Source organism: Chlorocebus sabaeus, chromosome X, assembly GCF_047675955.1.
Source record: "Chlorocebus sabaeus isolate Y175 chromosome X, mChlSab1.0.hap1, whole genome shotgun sequence".
In the NCBI taxonomy this organism is placed as follows: Eukaryota; Metazoa; Chordata; class Mammalia; order Primates; family Cercopithecidae; genus Chlorocebus; species Chlorocebus sabaeus.
Window position 1 is genome coordinate 18,991,437 of NC_132933.1, and position 19,064 is coordinate 19,010,500.

A 19,064-nucleotide genomic window follows, 5' to 3' on the forward strand; every position below is an offset into this window, starting at 1 on the left:
CACCACCAGTTTTCTGGTTCATGTAAGTGGTACCTTCTCACTGTATTCTCACATTGGTGGGCAGGGGCCTCTTTTATAAAAGTGTTAATCCCATTCATGAGGACCCCGCCCTTGTGACCTAATCTTCTCCACAAATCCCCACCTCCTAATGCCATCACCTTGGGTATTATGATTTCAACATATGAATTTGGGGGATGACACAAACATTTAGACCATAACACCATTAATTGTTAGACATAGTCATCTAACAATTGTTCTTTCCTCCCCGTGCCCACTGCCACCACCCTAATTCAAGCCACCATCCTCTCTTTCTGGTCTGCTCCCACAGCCCTATTAGTGTCTTTTTCCCCACACTTAACCCCTACAGTCATTTAATGGGCTCAAAGGTCCTGCCAGTCTTGGCTCCCTCATTTCATGCCCCTCGAATTCTTGTCACCTGGCCCTCTTTCTGTCCCTTGATATATGCCAAGCTCTTCTTCTCTACTTTGTGCTTAGTATTCTCTTCTTTTCCTGAAGGCTTTTCCCTCAGCTGTTCCCATAGCTAGTTTCTTCTCTTCCTTCAGTTCTGATCTCCAAAGTCACCTTTTCACATAGACCTTCCCTGATGTTTTAATCAAATTTGTTCTCCCTAATATTGTCCATCAAAGCAACTAGTTTATTTCCTCTCTGGCGTTAATCACAACATGACATTCTTTTGTTAATTGTATTCAATTTCTTTAACACAAAAATTAAGTTAAAAAATTTTGTAGTTTCCCCCCCCAACAAGTAGGATGGGCAGATGAAATATAGAATGCTCAAATTTGAATTTCCGATAAACAGTGAATTTTTAAAATATGAGATTTGGGACATAATATACTAAAAAAAGTATTTGTTATCTGAAATTTAAACTTAACTGGGCATCACATTTTTGTTTTCTTTTTAGACGGAGTCTTGCTCTGTTGCCAGGCTGGAGTGCAGTGGCATGATCTCGGATCACTGCAACCGCCACCTCCCGGGTTCAAGCAATTCTCCTGCCTCAGCCTCCCAAGTAGCTGGGGCTACAGGCACACGCCACCACGCCCGGCTAATTTTTTAATTTTTATTTTAGTAGAGACGGGGTTTCACCATGTTGCACAGGCTGGTCTCAAACCCCTGAGCTCAGGCAACCTGCCCACTTCGGCCTCCCAAAGTGCTGGGATTACAGGCGTGAGCCACCGCGCCCGGCCGCGTTCCATATTTTTATTTATTTTTAACAGCTTCGCAGAATAAATTAGCGTCCCGCATTTTCTTTTTCCTTTGAGACGGAGCCTCACTCTGTCGCCTGCCCAGGCTGGAGTGCGGTGGCGCAGTCTTGGCTCACTGCAACCTCCGCCTCCCGGTTTCAAGCGATTCTCCTGCCCCAGCCTCCCGAGTAGCTGCGACTACAGGCGCGTGCCACCACGCCTGGGTAATTTCTTGTATTTTTAAAAAGACACGGGGTTTCACCGTGTTAGCCAGGATGGTCTCCATCTCCTGACCTCGTGATCCACCGGCCTCGGCCTCACAAAGTGGTGGGATTACAGGCGTGAGCCACCGCGCCCGGCCTCGTATTTTCATTTCTTAAATCCGGCACCCTTACCCACAGGCCTGACTCTTGTCTTTTCCTGGGGTTGTATCTTCCTGGCCTAGCCCAGAGCCCACTATTTACAAGGTGCTCAGTAATTGTTCTATGTGAATTAACTATCTGCATGCTGTTTTGTATGTTTTTTACTCATCTGAAATTTACATGTATTTATCAGAAATGCCCACACCCACTAAAAACACTTGTTAAAGACAAGTTTTGAAAATATATTATATTGCCAAAACTTCTTTGTTTTCCGTTCCTGCAAAATTGGTATAGTAGGAGTATTTTCCCTTATCACATTTTGACAATTAGAAGAGTTAATGGAAAAGTAAAAGTAAAGTTTTGCATCGTGCCCGGCCCACTAGGCGCTCAATAATTTCAGTTGTTTATTAAATGAAGCCTGTGCACCATTTTGGAGCAAAGCAAAAAAAGCGCGTTTGTAAAGAACGGGTGGGGGTAGGGAAAACGGTTAGAAAGGTCCGCCGACCCAACACGGAGGGCCCGGGAAAAAGGGAGGAGAGAAGAGTGAGTGACAGAGGAGGCAGCCAATGGGGAGACTGGGAACTACTTCCCCCCTCCCTTTGCGTTTCAAATTCTAAGCTCCGTTTCCATCCGGGTCCTTCAGCCTCGTTCCCGGGCAGTATAAAGTTTGCTGTCTCCTTTGTTCGCCCTCGTTGCGCAGTAGTGCTAGCGGCTTCGCGGTTTGGTCCTCGGACCGGGCAGCCGCCACTGGTGCTGAGCTGCTAGGAGGCCCGTGTCGGCGAGCTCGTTGGAGCTTGAACCCATTGTCACCCCTCCGGTACGTGTCTCCTTTCCTCAGTCCGTTTTTCGTGACACTCTCGCCGTGTTAGGACTGGGGATTATATCTCCCTGGAGATGGGGGTGGCGGGCGCCATTTTAAGAACCCAAAGGTTCCGACCTATTTAAATAAAGCAGAAGGGGTCGAGGGAAAACAAATGAGGGGGCCCGTTTGGTTGTATGCCTCTCGAGAAAGTTTGGCTGCCGCCTGCGGGAGTTGGTAGCGGAGGTCGAGGCTTTGTAGGCTGGAGCGGTGCGAGGATCGACCGCACCACCGCGATACCTGCATTGGTATGGCGCTGGCGCTAATGATGGGCATGTGGACTTCCATGCGGGCTGCGGGCTACGTATTCATTGGCGGCCCCGGAGAAGAAGCCCTCTGAATGTTCCCAGCCAATGTTGGTGGTAAAAGTTAGTCCCCTGACCAGTGTCGGTGGTTCTGGGTTGAATCCAAGTGTCGCCATTTTGTCTTTTACACGCGGTTTTTAATGACGAGTTTTAATTAGGTTCCGCTGCAGTCATGGAGTGTCGAGTGTTAGTGTGTGCGTCCGCGTTCCGTTACTTAATAGGAAACGAGGTTGACAATTTGTTTTTATCTTTTTGGCTGGATAGTAGAATTTTAGGTAGGGCGGGGGCCGGTGAAGAAGAGGCGGCGTAACTTGGCTCAAACTTCACATTTCTCCTTGGATTTAGTAGGAAATTCTAAATAGGAAAAGAGGACGTTGGAAGAGGGCTTGGTGTTACGGTCCTGTGCCTGGCCTGTGACCTTGGGAGTCTTTTAAAACCCCATCGTTAGGAAGGGCGTGATGAGTAATTGAATCTTTCAAAGGCAACAGAACTAGAACCAGAAGTTGGTTTTTCAGATGTTAAGCAGCTGTTGCTTAAGAACAGCTATGGGTGATCAAGGGTAGTGGTAAGAGTTAAACTGGCGCTTTTAACCAGTTTTATGTAAATTGCACTGTTACTAATCTACTTAATTCAAATTGCTTCCTACTGTGACTGAGGCTTAGCTTGTTATCCTTTTCTTTAGTTATTAAGGAACAATGGTTTTAGTGGAAAATATGAAAAATGTGCCAAAGTAAAAGTGTCCAATAAACTTGAGGAACTTTTTGCAGTGAGGTAATACTATTCCTTTTCAACAGACTCACCGGCAAAAAAAAAAAAAAAATGGTTGAAGCAGATCGCCCAGGAAAGCTCTTCATTGGTGGGCTTAATACGGAAACAAATGAGAAAGCTCTTGAAGCCGTATTTGGCAAATATGGACGAATAGTGGAAGGTGAGTTGTCTGGCAGTACAGGCTGGGCTGTGATAATTAAAATATAAGCTATGATGAATTTGATTGCATTGATTGTCTGACATGATAATGTATTTTGTCCTCTAAGAAGTTCTGAGCTTTCTGTTTACACATTTACTTTGGTTATTTCATTTGAACTAGGGTAACACTTTATTTTTCTGAAAACTACTTTTTAGTACTCTTGATGAAAGACCGAGAAACCAACAAATCAAGAGGATTTGCTTTTGTCACCTTTGAAAGCCCAGCAGACGCCAAGGATGCCGCCAGAGACATGAATGGAAAGGTGAGATTGTCTACACAATGGATGATAACCTGTTAACAGTGCATAACATAACATATAGTTGCCCAAGTCTGGTCTAGGGCAGCTTTTGCGTTTTCGTCGTTTTTCAGTATATACCTGTGTGGGACTCATCCTGTTTGTGATCTCGTTCCAAAGAGTATTCTGTAATTGCAGAACCAAATCTGGTAGTGAGTTATATCTTAACGCTGTTAACATTCTCTCAGTTCAGAATAATTATGACATTACGTGATACCTTTTTTTTTTTTTTTTGGTAGTCTCCCTCTGTCACCTAGGCTGGAGTGCAATGGTGTGATCTGCCCACTGCAACCTCTGCCTCCCGACTTCTAAATGATTATTCTGCCTCAGCCTCCCGAGTAGCTGGGATTACAGGCACGCGAGACCACACCCGGATAATTTTGTATTTTTGGTAGAGACGGGTTTCACGGTGTTGGCCAGGCTGGTCTCAAACTCCTGATTTCAGGTGATCCACCCGCCTCAGCCTCCCAAAGTACTGGGATTACAGGTGTGAGCCGCTGCACCTAGCCAACATGATACATTTTGTCTTGAGATCCATAAGCCATATTTTGATAACTTGGCTTTTAGTTTTGATAACAAACTGATACCTACTTGGCCTTGTTTTAAATTTTACCATACAGTAATGCAGTGGATTCACCTTATGTTTCAATCCAGATCATCAGTATCATTTTTAAGTATTAAGAATTTTAAGTGGAAAAGCCCCATTTAACTGGCTATATTTGCAGTGTTTTTTCTTAGACTAATTAGTGAGCAACACTTATCCATAACTGTATTTTGAAGGACCCGTTAGTGTCTTAGTGCATAGTAGATGTGCAAATTATGTTTAAATCTTGATTTAACCATGTCTTTTTTTTTTAGTCATTAGATGGAAAAGCCATCAAAGTGGAACAAGCCACCAAACCATCATTTGAAAGTGGTAGACGTGGACCGCCTCCACCTCCAAGAAGTAGAGGCCCTCCAAGAGGTCTTAGAGGTGGAAGAGGAGGAAGTGGAGGAACCAGGGGACCTCCCTCACGGGGAGGACACATGGGTAATAACTTGCGTGGACCTCGGGTTTGGTGTGTAAGTTAGGGACTGCAAGCTCCCACCAAATGGATGCTTTGGTTAAGTCCTTGAGGAAAGGTGCCAGCTTTTGAAATTGACAACACTTGTTCATCTATCAAAGTGATTGCCAGTTGAAAGCATGGGAAGCATGTGAGATTATAGTGTTAAACCGTGGACAGTGTTACTTCTTGTCCAAGTAGTTTACTCTGTAGGAAAGGCATTTAAAAATTGATAAGCCAAGGTGTTGGACGTGAAAATGAAATCATTTTTCTTTTATTTATTTATTTTTTTTGAGACGGAGTCTCGCTCTTTCGCCTAGGCTGGAGTGCAGTTGCGGGTTCTCCGCTTACTGCAAGCTCCACCTCCCGGATTTACGCCATTCTCCTGCCTCAGCCTCCTGAGTAGCTGGGACTACAGGCGCCGGCCACCTCGCCCGGCCAGTTTTTTGTATTTTTTAGTAGAAACGGGGTTCCACCGTGTTAGCCAGAATGGTCTCGATCTCCTGACCTCGTGATCCGCCCGCCTCAGCCTCCAAAAGTGCTGGGATTACAGGCTTGAGCCACCGCACCCAGCCCATTTTTATTTTTTAAAGTTAGCTGGGCATGGTGGTGGGCGCTTATAATCCCAGCTACTCAGGAGGCTGAGGCAGAAGAATCACTTGAACTCAGGAGGCGGAGGTTGCAGTGAGCCGAGATAGTTGTGTCACTGTACTCCAGCCTGGGGGAACAGAGTGAGACTCCTTCTCAAAAAAAAAGTTTAAGACTACCTTCAGTTCTTACTTCCCCAGTCTATATAACTGCACTGCATGTTCCATCAAGTACAAGTGAAACTAGACTAGCCAAATTAATAATGGTCATTTTTGTTTGTTCGTTTGTTTTTGGGAGACAGAGTTTAGCTCTTGTTGTGCAGGCTGGAGTGCAGTGGCACGATCTTGGCTCACAGCAACCTCTGCCTCCCAGGTTTAAGTGATTGTCTTGCCTCCGCCTCCCGAGTAGCTGGGATTATAGGCATGCACCACCACACCTGGATTTTTGTATTTTTAGTAGAGACAGGATTTCACCATGTTACGCTGGTCTTGAACTCCTGGTCTCAGGTGATCTGCCTGCCTCGGCCGCTCAAAGTGCCGGGATTACAGGCCTGAGCCATTGTGCCCAGCCTAATGGTAATATTCTTGATGAAGCAAAGGAAATTTTATAGTGGCCGAGTTTGGTGGTTCACGCCTGCAATCCCAGCACTTTGGGAGGCCGAGGCAGGAGGATCATAAGGTCAAGTTCGAGACCAGCCTGGCCAGCATGGTGAAATCCTGTATCTGCTAAAAAAACAAGAAATTACCTGGGCATGGTGGCGCACACCTGTAATCCCAGCTACTCGGGAGGCTGAGGCAGGAGAATTGCTTGAACCCAGGAGGTGGAGGTTACAGTGAGCCGAGATAAAGCCACTGCACTCCAGCCTGGGCGACAGAGCGAGACTCCGTATCAAAAAAAGAAAACTCTCATATCTTTCTTGATTCTTGTGAGTAGTAATATTTTTCTTTTCTATTCTTGATGTAGATGACGGTGGATATTCCATGAATTTTAACATGAGTTCTTCCAGGGGACCACTCCCAGTAAAAAGAGGACCACCACCAAGAAGTGGGGGTCCTCCTCCCAAGAGATCTGCACCTTCAGGACCAGTTCGCAGTAGCAGTGGAATGGGAGGGAGAGGTAAATGTTCCATGTATGACAATCTGTGCTAACACAGTAACACAAAGAATTGAGAGGTGAATGATGCTTAAAAGTTTAATTGGCTGGGCGTGGTGTCTCATGCCTGTAATTCTAGCATTTTGGGAGGCCAAGGCAAGAGATTGAGACTATCCTGGCCAACGTGGTGAAACCCCGTCTCTACTAAAAAAATACAAAAATTAGCTGGGCATAGGGTGGGTGCCTGTAATCCCTGCTACTTGGGAGGCTGAGGCAGGAGAATTGCTGGAACCTGGGAGGCGGAGGTTGCAGGGAACCGAGATCATGCCACTGCACTCCAGCCTGGCAACAGAGAGACTCCGTCTCAAAACACACACCCACACACACCTACCTTTATTCATGGAGTCTGGGCGCGGTGGCTCACACCTGTAATCTTGGCACTTTGGGAGGCTGAGGTGGGAGGATCACGAGGCCCGGAGTTTGAGGCTAGTCTGACCAACATGGTGAAACTCTGTTTCTACTAAAAATACAAAAATTAGCCGGGCACGGTGGCAGGTTCCTGTAATCCCAGCTACTCTGGAGACTGAGGCAGGAGAATCACTTGAACCCAGAAGGCAGAGGTTGCAGTGAGCTGAGATCACACGACTGCACTCCATCCAGCCTGGGTGACAGAGCGAGACTCCATCTCAAAAAAAAAAAAAAAACTTTTGGTCATGTGTTCTAGGTGATCTAGATAAATGGAATTAGCACTGAAAAAAATTTAAAATGTGAATGGGAAATTCTAGAAAAAATGAGATGATCTAGCCTCCGTAATGTCATCTTTGAAGTCAGTCTCGTTTTCATAGCCTGAACGTAAGTTCACGTTTTAACTTCTTTCTCTGTGTTTAAAAAAAGTGATGTAATTTTCCTTAAGCTCCTGTATCACGTGGAAGAGATAGTTACGGAGGTCCACCTCGAAGGGAGCCACTGCCCTCTCGTAGAGATGTTTATTTGTCCCCAAGAGATGATGGGTATTCTACTAAAGACAGGTAATAGAAAATTGCAGCTTTTTAAATTAATAATTAAGGTTGAAGGAAAGCTTATCAAAAGCATGAACCAAAACTTTTGTTTTTGTAGCTATTCAAGCAGAGATTACCCAAGTTCTCGTGATACTAGAGATTATGCACCACCACCACGAGATTATACTTACCGTGATTATGGTCATTCCAGTTCACGTGATGACTATCCATCAAGAGGCTATAGGTAAGTGACTGCTTCTGTGGCTTGCATGTAAGAAAAGTTGCTATAAAAGTTGATGCTCTGGGACTTAAAGGTTTCTCTTTAATTTAGTGATAGAGATGGATATGGTCGTGATCGTGACTATTCAGATCATCCAAGTGGAGGTTCCTACAGAGATTCATATGAGAGTTATGGTAAGATACTGGTTAAGGGTCTTGAGTATCACCAGCTTGAGTTTTTAGGTTCGTGAGCCAGTTTTTTAGGCTGCGTGGTGCTTGCTTTTTAAAGGGATGTTTGCTTGCTTTTAAAGGGGTAACTTTATCAGCTGGGCTTTTCCTAGTTTTGTGAGGGGCTTTTTTTGTTTTTCTAAGTTTCTTTTGAGGCTGTTTGCTTGCTTTGGAGGGGATTTTGCTTGCTTAAATTGGCAGCCTTATGTGTTTTCCCCCAACAGTGAAAATACAATTTAAAAATTTTATTAACAAGATCAAATATTTACCATTGCAATATGAAGGCAAGTTCTACAGTTCAAAATTGCAACTTATCACTGGAAAGTGGCTGAGTGTCTACTATAAAATAACAAGCTCTCTGGAATATCCTCTTGAAATACACACCGTCTTCAGTCTTTTCAAACAAACATTAAAATGAATCCATTTCCATATCTCAGCAGATGAGCAAATCCCTGTTATGGCCAGCAATGGCAGAGTTTAAAACCTCCCACCCAGTTGAGAAAGTAAACTTTTAATACAAGAATTCTGTAAATTCAGATTTAAAATGTTGTATATATACAATTTATAGTGTTGCCATATTACCTGACCATTGACCCTGCAGGTAACTCACGTAGTGCTCCACCTACACGAGGGCCCCCGCCATCTTATGGTGGAAGCAGTCGCTATGATGATTACAGCAGCTCACGTGACGGATATGGTGGAAGTCGAGACAGTTACTCAAGCAGCCGAAGTGATCTCTACTCAAGTGGTCGTGATCGGGTTGGCAGACAAGAAAGAGGGCTTCCCCCTTCTATGGAAAGGGGGGTACCCTCCTCCACGTGATTCCTACAGCAGTTCAAGCCGCGGAGCACCAAGAGGTGGTGGCCGTGGAGGAAGCCGATCTGATAGAGGGGGAGGCAGAAGCAGATACTAGAAACAAACAAAACTTTGGACCAAAATCCCAGTTCAAAGAAACAAAAAGTGGAAACTATTCTGTCATAACTACCCAAGGACTACTAAAAGGAAAAATTGTGTTACATTTTTTAAATTCCCTGTTAAGTTTCCCTCCATAATTTTTATGTTCTTGTGAGGCAAAAAGTAAAACATGTTTAATTTTATTTGACTTTATGACATTGCTTTTCAACAAGCAAATGTTAAATGTGTTAAGACTTGTACTAGTGTTGCAACTTTCCAAGTAAAAGTATCCCTAAAGGCCACTTCCTATCTTGATTTTTCCCAGTAAATGAGGCAAGCAATTCTAAGATCTTCCACAAAACATCTAGCCATCTAAAATGGAGAGATGAATCATTCTACCTATACAAACAAGCTAGCTACTAGAGGGTGGTTGGGGTATGCTACTTATAAGATTTCAGGGTGTCTTCCAACTGAAATCTCAATGTTCTCAGTATGAAAAACCTGAAATCACATGCCTGTGTAAGGAAAGTGCTATTCACCCAGTAAACCCAAAAAAGCAAATGGATAATGCTGGCCATTTTGCCTTTCTCACATTTCCTTGGGAATCTGCAAGAACCTCCCCTTTCCCCTCCCCCAGTAAGACCATTTAAGTGTGTGTTAAACAACTACAGAATACTAAATAAAAAGTTTGGCCAAAACCAACCATGAAGCTGCAAAGGTGCTTGCTCTTACTGTTTCAAATTTTTGCAACTCTGTAGTGTCTCACTTTTAAAGGAACAGCTTGATTGCAAAGGAGAAAATAGATAAGCAATGAAGTTATCTCCAACTTCCTAAAGGCTTATGACTTCTAAAAAGTGAATCTATCAGCATTCCACATCAGATTTAAAGCATCAAATGCCTGTGAAACAGCAAAGATGGTAAGCAAAGCAAACTAGTTTTTCCGTCTAAGTCGAAATTGAACACTTACCTTCCTCATAGTACAGTGAAACATACTGTACCTCAAGGCAATGGAAATGCCTTCTAGATTAAAAAAACTTTTGGAGAAAAGAAATATTCAATAGCATATTAGAAGTCTTCCAAATTCAACACTTGGATTCTTTTTTTTTTTTTTAAGCATGTGTGACACTTAAAGGCTTTATTAATAAAGCTGTTGTTTACCAATGGCGATCTGGGGCTTGGGAGGGGGTATTTTTTTCAAAGTCCATTTTTGATGAAGACCTTTAAACATGCTTCATATGTTTTAACATTTTTTTCAAATTAGTCTTTTAGTCAATATAGGAAATGGCTTAAGTTTGGGGTCCCCCTTTTTACCCCTGTAAGCCATTGCAAACTTGACATTTAGTTGGATGCCTGACTTGTTTTTAGTTCTATGAAACTACACTGTATGGAGAAAATCTATTGCAAGTGGTCTTTAAAAAGCAAAACCTGAGGCAGCATGACCCAGGTCCAGCCATGAAGTTGAAAAAGATGCTCTTGAATATAGTAAACTTGAAGACCTCCAACTAAAAATCCTTATACTGCACTTATTCCTTCAAATAAGTTTTGTTCGTTCAACTTATGGATTTAACGTGGCAGTGCACCATTGGAACAGAATGACAATCCATAAGCCATGCAACTTAACCATTTAAGCCATTCCAGTCCATCCCGAGCCAGTGAATCTTCCACCACTTAAGAGAAGTAGTAGAACATGAAATATATTAAGCTGCAAGTCTGAACTTGCCTTTTCTCTCTGGAAAAGAGGGCAGTAATAGGCAAGTTTTAAAGAATTTCCTTAAGAGAGATAACTAGTTTTCATTTATTTAACTTTTGCAGGTTGATGATTATGCTCATTATGGTCGTGGAGTGCTGATTGATTCACAGTAGATAAAGCTGGCAGTAAGAGAAATCAAATGCTAAGGTAAGTGTTGAAAGCAGTGGCCTTTGAAGGTTTAAATGCTGTGTAACTACCACTTAGTTTAGCTGTGACATTGGCAAGTTACTGTGGTCCTCATTTCATCTGTAAAAATAGTGCTTGGAATTGATGAAATTAAGTGCTTTAATGTGTAATGTCTGCACATTTCATGGTGAAGATAGAGTGAGGTTACATTTTAATGATTCTGGCTCATTCATGCGATTATTCTTAGCTACTTTTGAACCCATAAAGCTTGCTAATAGCTCTTCATATGCAAGCATTCTCAACAGGAAGTACACACGTAAGAAGTTTGCTTGGCTGGGCGCCGTGGATCATGCCTTTAATCCCAGGACTTTGGGAGGCCAAGGCGGGCAGACCACGAGGTCAGGAGTTAGAAACCAGTCTGGCAAACATGGTGAAACCCCATCTCTACTAACAAAAAAACAAAAAAAAACAAAAAAACGGAGAGTAGTGGCATTCGCCTGTAATCCCAGCCACTCGGGAGGCTGAGGCAGGAGAATTGCTTGAACCCAGGAGGCAGAGGTTGCAGTGAGCCGAGATCACGCCATTGCACTCCAGCCTGGGTGACAGAGCAAGACCCCATCTCAAGAAGAGAAAAAAGTTTGCTCAGTGCATTTTGTAAAAGGATATACTCTCATTGTTACTAGTTAGTGCCTGCTCATTTGCACAGCCACAATACAAATTGACTAAATGTGGAGTTAATGATGCAACTGTGGCTGCAAGTTCCCTGTTTAACATAATTTTGACATAATGATGACTGTGTGTGTAATTTTAATGTTACCAATTTTTTTTTTTGAGACGGAGTCTTGCTCTGTTGCCCAGGCTGGAGGGCAGTGGCGCCATCTCAGCTCACTGCAAGCTCTGCCTCCTGGGTTCACGTCATTCTCCTGCCTCAGCCTCCCCAGCAGCTGGGACTACAGGTGCACGCTGCCACGCCTGGCTAATTTTTTGTATTTTTAGTAGAGACGCGGTTTTACCGTGTTAGGCAGGATGGTCTCGATCTCCTGACCTTGTGATCTGCCTGCCTCACCTCCCAAAGTGCTGGGATTACAGGCGTGAGCTACCAAGCTCGGCCACCTGTGGTTGATTTTTAAAGCTTGTGTGTTGTTTTTTTTTCCTTTCTGAGGCAGTTTTGCACTTGTTGCCCAGGCTAGAGTGCAATGGTGTGATCTCAGCTCACTGCAATCTGCTTCCTAGGTTCAAGCGATTTTCCTGCCTCGGCCTTCCAGGTAGCTGGGATTATAGGTGCCTGCCACTGTGCCCAGCTATTTTTTTGCATTTTTAGTAGAGATGGGGTTTCACTGTTGGCCAGGCTGGTCTTGAACCCCTAACCTCAGGTGATCTGCCTGCCTTGGTCTCCCAGTGTGCTGAGATTATAGGCGTGAGTCACTGCATCCGGCTTGCTTTTTTTTTTTTTTTTTTTTGAGATGGCTTCTCCCTGTGGCACGATCTCAACTCAGTGCCGCCCAGGTTCAAGCGATTCTCCTGCCTCTCAGATTCCCAAGTAGCTGGAACTACGGGTGTGCACCACCGTTCCCGGCTAATCTTTGTACTTTTTGTAGAGACAGGGTTTCACTGTGTTGGCCAGGCTGGTCTCGAACTCCTGACCTTGAGTGATCTGCCTGTCTCAGCTTCCCAGTGTTGGGATTACAGGCGTCAGCCACTGCGCCTGCCCAGAGCTTGCTTTTTAAAGCAATTTTATTTTTAGCTAAAACAACAAAAAATACATTTAAATGATAGTTTGGGGGGAAGTACTTCACAGTAAAACAAATACTATGTAACAGGATCCCATGTGTTTTTCATTTTACAGAGTTGTTGAAGCAGAAGGCGGCTGATTGTCAATAAGTCACTACAGTTGCATAAGCAGTGCTGTCAGAATTGGTTTGGTGCAGGCAATAGATTTTGCCTTCAGGGGTTCCTGTGGATCTGAGGAAGGCATCAGTGTTGATTAACACTCATAACTAGGGAGTGAGTGGTAGTTACTTAAAGCAGGTAATTGGCCAAATGGAAAAGGGGAAGTAATTAAGGAAATTGGTAAGTGGAGGTAGTCAGGAAGTTCTTGTGGTTCTTTACATAGATTTTACAGCTTTGGCTTTCATTTTGTTTAGCTAAAGTCATGGGGACAACTCTTCAATTTAGAACTTAAGTTGAATTATAAAAATGATGGATATAGGTGGTAGCTCTATTTAGTGAAGTTCCTGTCAGAAAGTGAAACATTTTTTGGTGGTGACTTATCCACAAACAGTTTAGTTGTAGAATAAAACTTATGATTGACATCTGGAAAGTAACCATGATAAGATGGTAAGCACACTGGAAACATGTAGGCCACTTGGCTTTCTTTTGCTGTATTGTTTTATAAGCCTACTTTACCTCCCAGTCTTGGAAACAAGTTTTAGTTTATTGGTTTGGAGACTAGAGCCAATAGTATAATGCTCTCAAAGGAAACAGACTTGAGTTGTTAGAGGAACTTACCCAACCTCTATGATTTTTTTTTTTTTTTGGTCGTGTAGTTATGGCACTGTCTTGTTTGGAACATTTGCAACTGGGGATAGTACCACATTTTTAACTCTCATTTGACAACCTACTACTAATCACAGACCCCAAGGTTAATGACCAAATTTATGTGGTTTTTGCACCATAGTTGTCTCAGCCCAAACCTTCTATACTCTTAAGATTACTTGGGTTACAGCTTCTGTGAGGACCTTTTGGCTCTTGAGATATCCTAAATATTTAAGGTATTTAGATATCTTTAAGATAGTATAGGATATAGAGATTGTACCAAATAGGAATATTAAGTTCAAAGCAAGGAGTATGTTAAAATGACCAGATACCTGTTTGATAAATAGTTTACTGACCTAGCAGACGTGTGGAAAAAGAATCGGATCTTGATTCTTCTGGGTTTATACTGGTTGTAAAACGATACAGAAAATGTTTTCCTTGTTTAACTGGTAGTTGAACATAGAACTTGGGTATTATAGATCACTTTTCACTTTTTGGAATGTTTTGTATTGAAACTTAATAAAACTTTAACATGGCATCTTTTTTGTGGCAAGGGGCTTTTTTTTACTTTTAAAAAATTAGAGGTTTATGTTTTTAAGTGTTTTTCCCATGTCCACCTCCCCCAAACACTAGCTCTGTTGCATTGATGACACTTAAGTCAATTTTGCATGGGAATGTCCAGAGTCATTGAGGCTGGTCATGTGACTAGGCCTCCCTTTTTTTTTGAGAGTAAGCTTCGGGCGGAATGTAGATAACTTCAATTCTCATTGTAAAAGTTAAGTGGAAGCACAATCACACACCTAAGAAGCAGAGGCTAAATAAACCAGGAAACAACTGTAGTGCTTTTATTTAATTCCTGCTTAACTCTTCGGGATAAACAGGTCAGCAGCTACTCAGTTGTGGCTGTGGATTCCAAATGCTTTGGGTCAAGCGAAGCATATGATAATATGTTTCTGAATTTGTAGTTTTCAGTTTCTTTACCTAGTGTCCTGTATATATCTGATTAGTTGATGTTCATTTGCATCTAAAACTGGACATTGCATTTGGGTTATGTAGTCAGTTGAACAGAACTCATGTGGAGAAAGATGCAGCTAAGCATTAAGATGGCAGAGAAAGCCCTAAGTATTCTGTAAATAGTGTCAGCTCTACACCTATTGTTTTTTGGGGGTTTATTAATGAGATGGAGTCTCGCTCTGTCCCCCGGGCTGGAGTGCAGTGGCGACATCTCAGATCACTGCAACCTCTGTGTTCCGGGTTCAAGCGATTGTCTTACCTCAGCCTCCCAAGTAGCTGGGATTACAGGCATGTGCCACCATACCCAGCTTATTTTGTATTTTAATAGAGACAGGGTTTTCATCATGTTGGCCAGCCTGGTTTTGAACCTCCTGACCTCAAGTGATCTGCCCACCTCGGCCTCCCAAAGTGCTGGGATTACAAGTGTGAGCCACTGCGCCTAGCCAACTCTATACCTATTGTTCCAGGAAAACATTACCCATCCCATCAATACTTTATGTTGTACATGTCAATATACTTCCTGAAAAATAACTTGAACTTTTCTATCAATGAGTTCAACTTTAATCGATTTTTAAAATAGCATTTAAATCTGAAATTGTATTAAGTGTACCGTTTTATGAACTGTGAGAAATGTGTACCCTATCAAGATAATTACCATCATCTCAAAGTACTAGAGTTTTAGCCATGTATACAGCAGTAGTTCCATATTGCCAAGTATGAGTGTAGTATGCTTTCCCATTCGTGGAAACCTGTTTTTGGCTTTCATTCATAAAGTTGCTATAAATGTTCTTATACTAGTTTTTGTTTTTGTAACTACTGAGATGACAACGGGTGCAGAATTGCTGAATCAGGATAGATGTACATTTTTGAGAGATCGCTAGGCATTTTTTCCAAAGTAATATTTTGGAAACACTTAGCCAATGATGTGTGAGTTATTAATCCATGCCTCCTCAGTATCTGGTGTTAAAGTTTAGTCCTTATGGTGAATTTGTGGCTTATCCACTGAGGAATGAGTAGCACTTAAAAAAAAAGTATATGGTGAAATGCACTGATCTCATGTACAGTTTGATCAGTTTTGAGAAATGTTTAGCACATCAAGACACAGAACATGGCTCTAGAAAGTTGTGTGTGCCCGTTCTCAGTCAGTAGACCACCTCCCAACACCAGCAACAAACACTGACCTGGTTTCCATCATAAGATGTTTTTTGCATATTTTGATTATGTAAATTCTGTTGATGTAATTTATGTCTAGCTGTTTACAGAATGTTTTTGAGATTCATCCACATAGTTGCATGTATATTCCTTTTATTGCGGAGTAGAATTGCAGTGTATGATGTGACTGTTGATGGACATCTGGGCTAGTTCCAATTTCTGGGTGTTACAAATTCTGCTTTGAGTATTGTACGAGTCTTGGATGTAACAGTTTCGTTTGGATAAATATCTTGAGTGGAATTCATGAAGTGACAGGGTAGATAATACAGTAATCTTCAACATTGTTGAAGATTTATTGAAGGGTTCTTGGAAAATTTTATGATGAAACCAATTTTACCATAGGCTAATTAACACAAGAATTAAGTTCCTACAGCATATTTGTAGTTAGAAACGTCAGACTATTTTTTGAGACATCATACTCTGTTGCCCAGGCTGGCGTGTAGTACCATTATGACTTACTGCAGCCTTGACCTCCCGGACTCAAGCAATCCTCCCACCTCAACCTCCCAAGTAGCTGGGACTACAGGCATGTGCTACCATGCCTGGCTTGTTTTTTTTGTTTTGTAGAGACGGGGAGTCTCCCTTTGTTGCCCAGGCTGGTCTTAAACTTTGCAATCCTTCCTCCGCCTCCCAAAGTGCTGAGATTACAGGTGTGTGAGCCACTGCACCTGGCACCAAATAAAAGCCAAAACACATCTAATACTAAACATTGAAATAAACGTGAGCTGAGCATGCATTTCAGAAAAGTTGAAAAGCTATATAATTATTTACCCAGTTCAATTTAAGAAAAATTGAAAAGCTATATAGTTATTCACCCAGTTGTTTCAGTTCAGAGTCTCAAGAAACTAGAACCTATCTAGCCAGCTGAAGGTCAACATGGGAACTGATCATGGCCAGGAGACCGTCCCATTGCCCGGCATGTTCACACCCACATTCAGTCAGATTGGAACCATTCAGACTTGCAAGTATACCTTTGGGATGTGGGAGGAAACCAAGTACCCAGAGAGAAAGCCCATGCATACACAGAAAGGATGTATTAACTCCACACAGTGGTCCCAGCCAGGAGTTGATTTTTTTTTTTTCAACAAAATGATGTTGACCAACCAAAATGACATTTTTTTTTAATTTTAATTTTTTAATTTATTAACAAAATGACATTTTTTAAGGACCTGCTGTATGTTTAATTTTTAAGAAACTACCAATGTTTTCCCAAAGTAGTTGTACCATTTTATGCCTTCAGTAGCATTTTTTTTTTTTTTTTTTTTTTTAAATTCGAGAGGGAGTCTCTCATCCAGGCTGGAGTGCAGTGGCACGATCTCGGCTCACTGCAACCTCTGCCTCCTGGGTTCGAATGATTCTCCTGCCTCAGTCTCCCAAGTAGTTGGGATTGCAGGCACCTGCCACCACACCCAGCTAATTTTTGTATTTTTAGTAGAGACGAGGTTTCACCATGTTGGCCAGTTTGGTCTCTGATATCAGGTGATCCATCCTCCTTGGCCTCCCAAAGGACTAGGATTACAGGCATGAGCCACCGTGCATGGCCTCATTCGCAATTTTTGAGAATTCTGGTTGCTCCATAACATCCTTAACAACATGTGCTGCTGTTGATCAGTTTCATTTTAACCATTCTGGTGGGTGGAGTAGTATTGTGATTTTAATTCACATTTCCCTGATGACTAATGATGCTGAGCACTTTTTTAAAAAAGCTTTATTTGGGGATAATTTTATATTTTCAGAAGTTGTATAGAGTTTTCGTATATGCACTACCCAATTTCCCCTGATTTTAATATCTTACGTAACTATGGTGTTTATCAACTAAGAGACTAATATTGGTATGTTACCATTAAACTCCAGACTAGACTGGGTGTGATGTCTCATGTCTGTCATCCCAGCATTTTGGGAGGCCAAGGTAGGCGATCACCTGAGCCCAGGTGACCAGCCTGGAGAACATAGCGAGACCCAACTCTACAAAAGAATACAAAAATTAGCTGGGTGTGGTGTCAGGAACCTGAGATGGGAGGATGGCCTGAGCACAGGAAGTTGAGACTGCAGTGAGCCGTGATGGTGCTACTGCACTCCAGCTTGGGTGACAGACCATGTCTTAAAGAAAAAACAGACTTTAGATTTCACATATTTTCTGCTGTCTTCTCTCCATTCCAGGATCTACTCCAATGTCTCACATTGCACTTCATACTGGGACATTTTTTTGTTTGTTTTTTTGTTTTTGAAACAGTCTCGCTCTGTCACCCAGGCTGGAGTGCAGTGGTGCAATCTCGGCTCACTATAACCTCCACCTCCTGGGTTCAAGCAATTCTCCTGCAGCCTCCCAAGTAGCTGGGATTACAGGCATCCACCACTATGCTGGGCTAATTTAATTTAATTTAATTTATTTATATAGAGACAGTCTCACTCTGTTGGCCCAGGCTGGAGTGCAGTGGCATGATCTCGGCTCACTGCAAGCTCCGCCTCCCAGGTTCACACCATTCTCCTGCCTCAGCCTCCCAAGTACCTGGGACTACAGGTGCCTGCCACCATGCCTGGCTAATTTTTTGTATTTTTAGTAGAGACGGGGTTTCACCGTGTTAGCTAGGATGGTCTAGATCTCCTGACCTCATGATCTACCTGCCTCGGCCTCCCAAAGTACTGGAATTACAGGCGTGAGCCACCATGTCCGGCCCATATGCCAGGCTAATTTTTGTATTTTTTCTTTTTTTTTTTTGAAATGGAGTCTTGCTCTGTTGCCCAGGCTGGAGTGCAGTGGCGTTCCCTCAGCTCATTGCAACCTCTGCGTCCTGGGTTCAAGTGATTTTCCTATCTCAGCCTACTGAGTAGCTGGGATTACAGGCGTGTACCACCACGCTCAGCTAATTTTTGTATTTTTAGTAGAGATGGGGTTTCACCATGTTGGTCAGGATGGCCTTGAACTCCTGACCTCATGATCCACCCGCCTCAGCCTCCCAAAGTGCTGGGATTACAGGCATAAGCCGCCGCGCCTGGCAATTTTTGTATTTTTAGTAGAGGTGGGGTTTTGCCATGTTGGCCAGGCTGGTGGGCAGTTTCTCATGTGCTTAGTTAGCCATGTGCATAACTACTATCACAAAGTGTCTAAGACTTTTGTCCGTCTTAAAAATTGGGTTGCTTGCTTTTAAACGTTACAGAATTTCTCCATGTGTTCTGGATACAAATTGTCAGATGTGTGTTGAATTTCTCCTCCCAGTCTATCTTGCCTATTTTTTATTTTTTTCAATGAGCAAATGAAATCTAGTTTAACAAAAATGGTTCTTGGTTTCTGTGACCTAACAAAATTGCCTACTCCCTGGTCATAAATATTTTTTCCTGTCTTCTAGAAGTTTTGTAAGTGTTGTAAGTAGACCA

At 42.7% G+C, this 19,064-nt stretch overlaps 1 protein-coding gene, 1 non-coding gene and 1 pseudogene across 2 annotated transcripts; all 3 read left to right on the forward strand.

Moving 5' to 3' along the window:
* The first annotated feature begins 2,191 nt into the window (after positions 1 to 2,191).
* RBMX (RNA binding motif protein X-linked) lies at positions 2,192 to 14,001 on the forward strand. The gene is made up of 11 exons (XM_007992828.3): positions 2,192 to 2,381; positions 3,523 to 3,656; positions 3,851 to 3,957; positions 4,849 to 5,020; positions 6,585 to 6,737; positions 7,627 to 7,741; positions 7,830 to 7,955; positions 8,043 to 8,125; positions 8,760 to 9,969; positions 10,865 to 10,949; positions 12,775 to 14,001. The coding sequence occupies exons 2-9, from the start codon at positions 3,548 to 3,550 to the stop codon at positions 8,978 to 8,980; spliced, it is 1,086 nt and encodes a 361-aa protein (XP_007991019.3). The 5' UTR covers positions 2,192 to 2,381; positions 3,523 to 3,547; the 3' UTR covers positions 8,981 to 9,969; positions 10,865 to 10,949; positions 12,775 to 14,001.
* Positions 3,704 to 3,775, forward strand: LOC119621007 (small nucleolar RNA SNORD61). The gene has a single exon (XR_005237545.1). It is a non-coding gene; the product is annotated as a small nucleolar RNA SNORD61 (small nucleolar RNA).
* Positions 10,865 to 19,064, forward strand: part of LOC103232642 (GTP-binding nuclear protein Ran-like) — a 67,574-nt pseudogene continuing 59,374 nt past the window's right edge.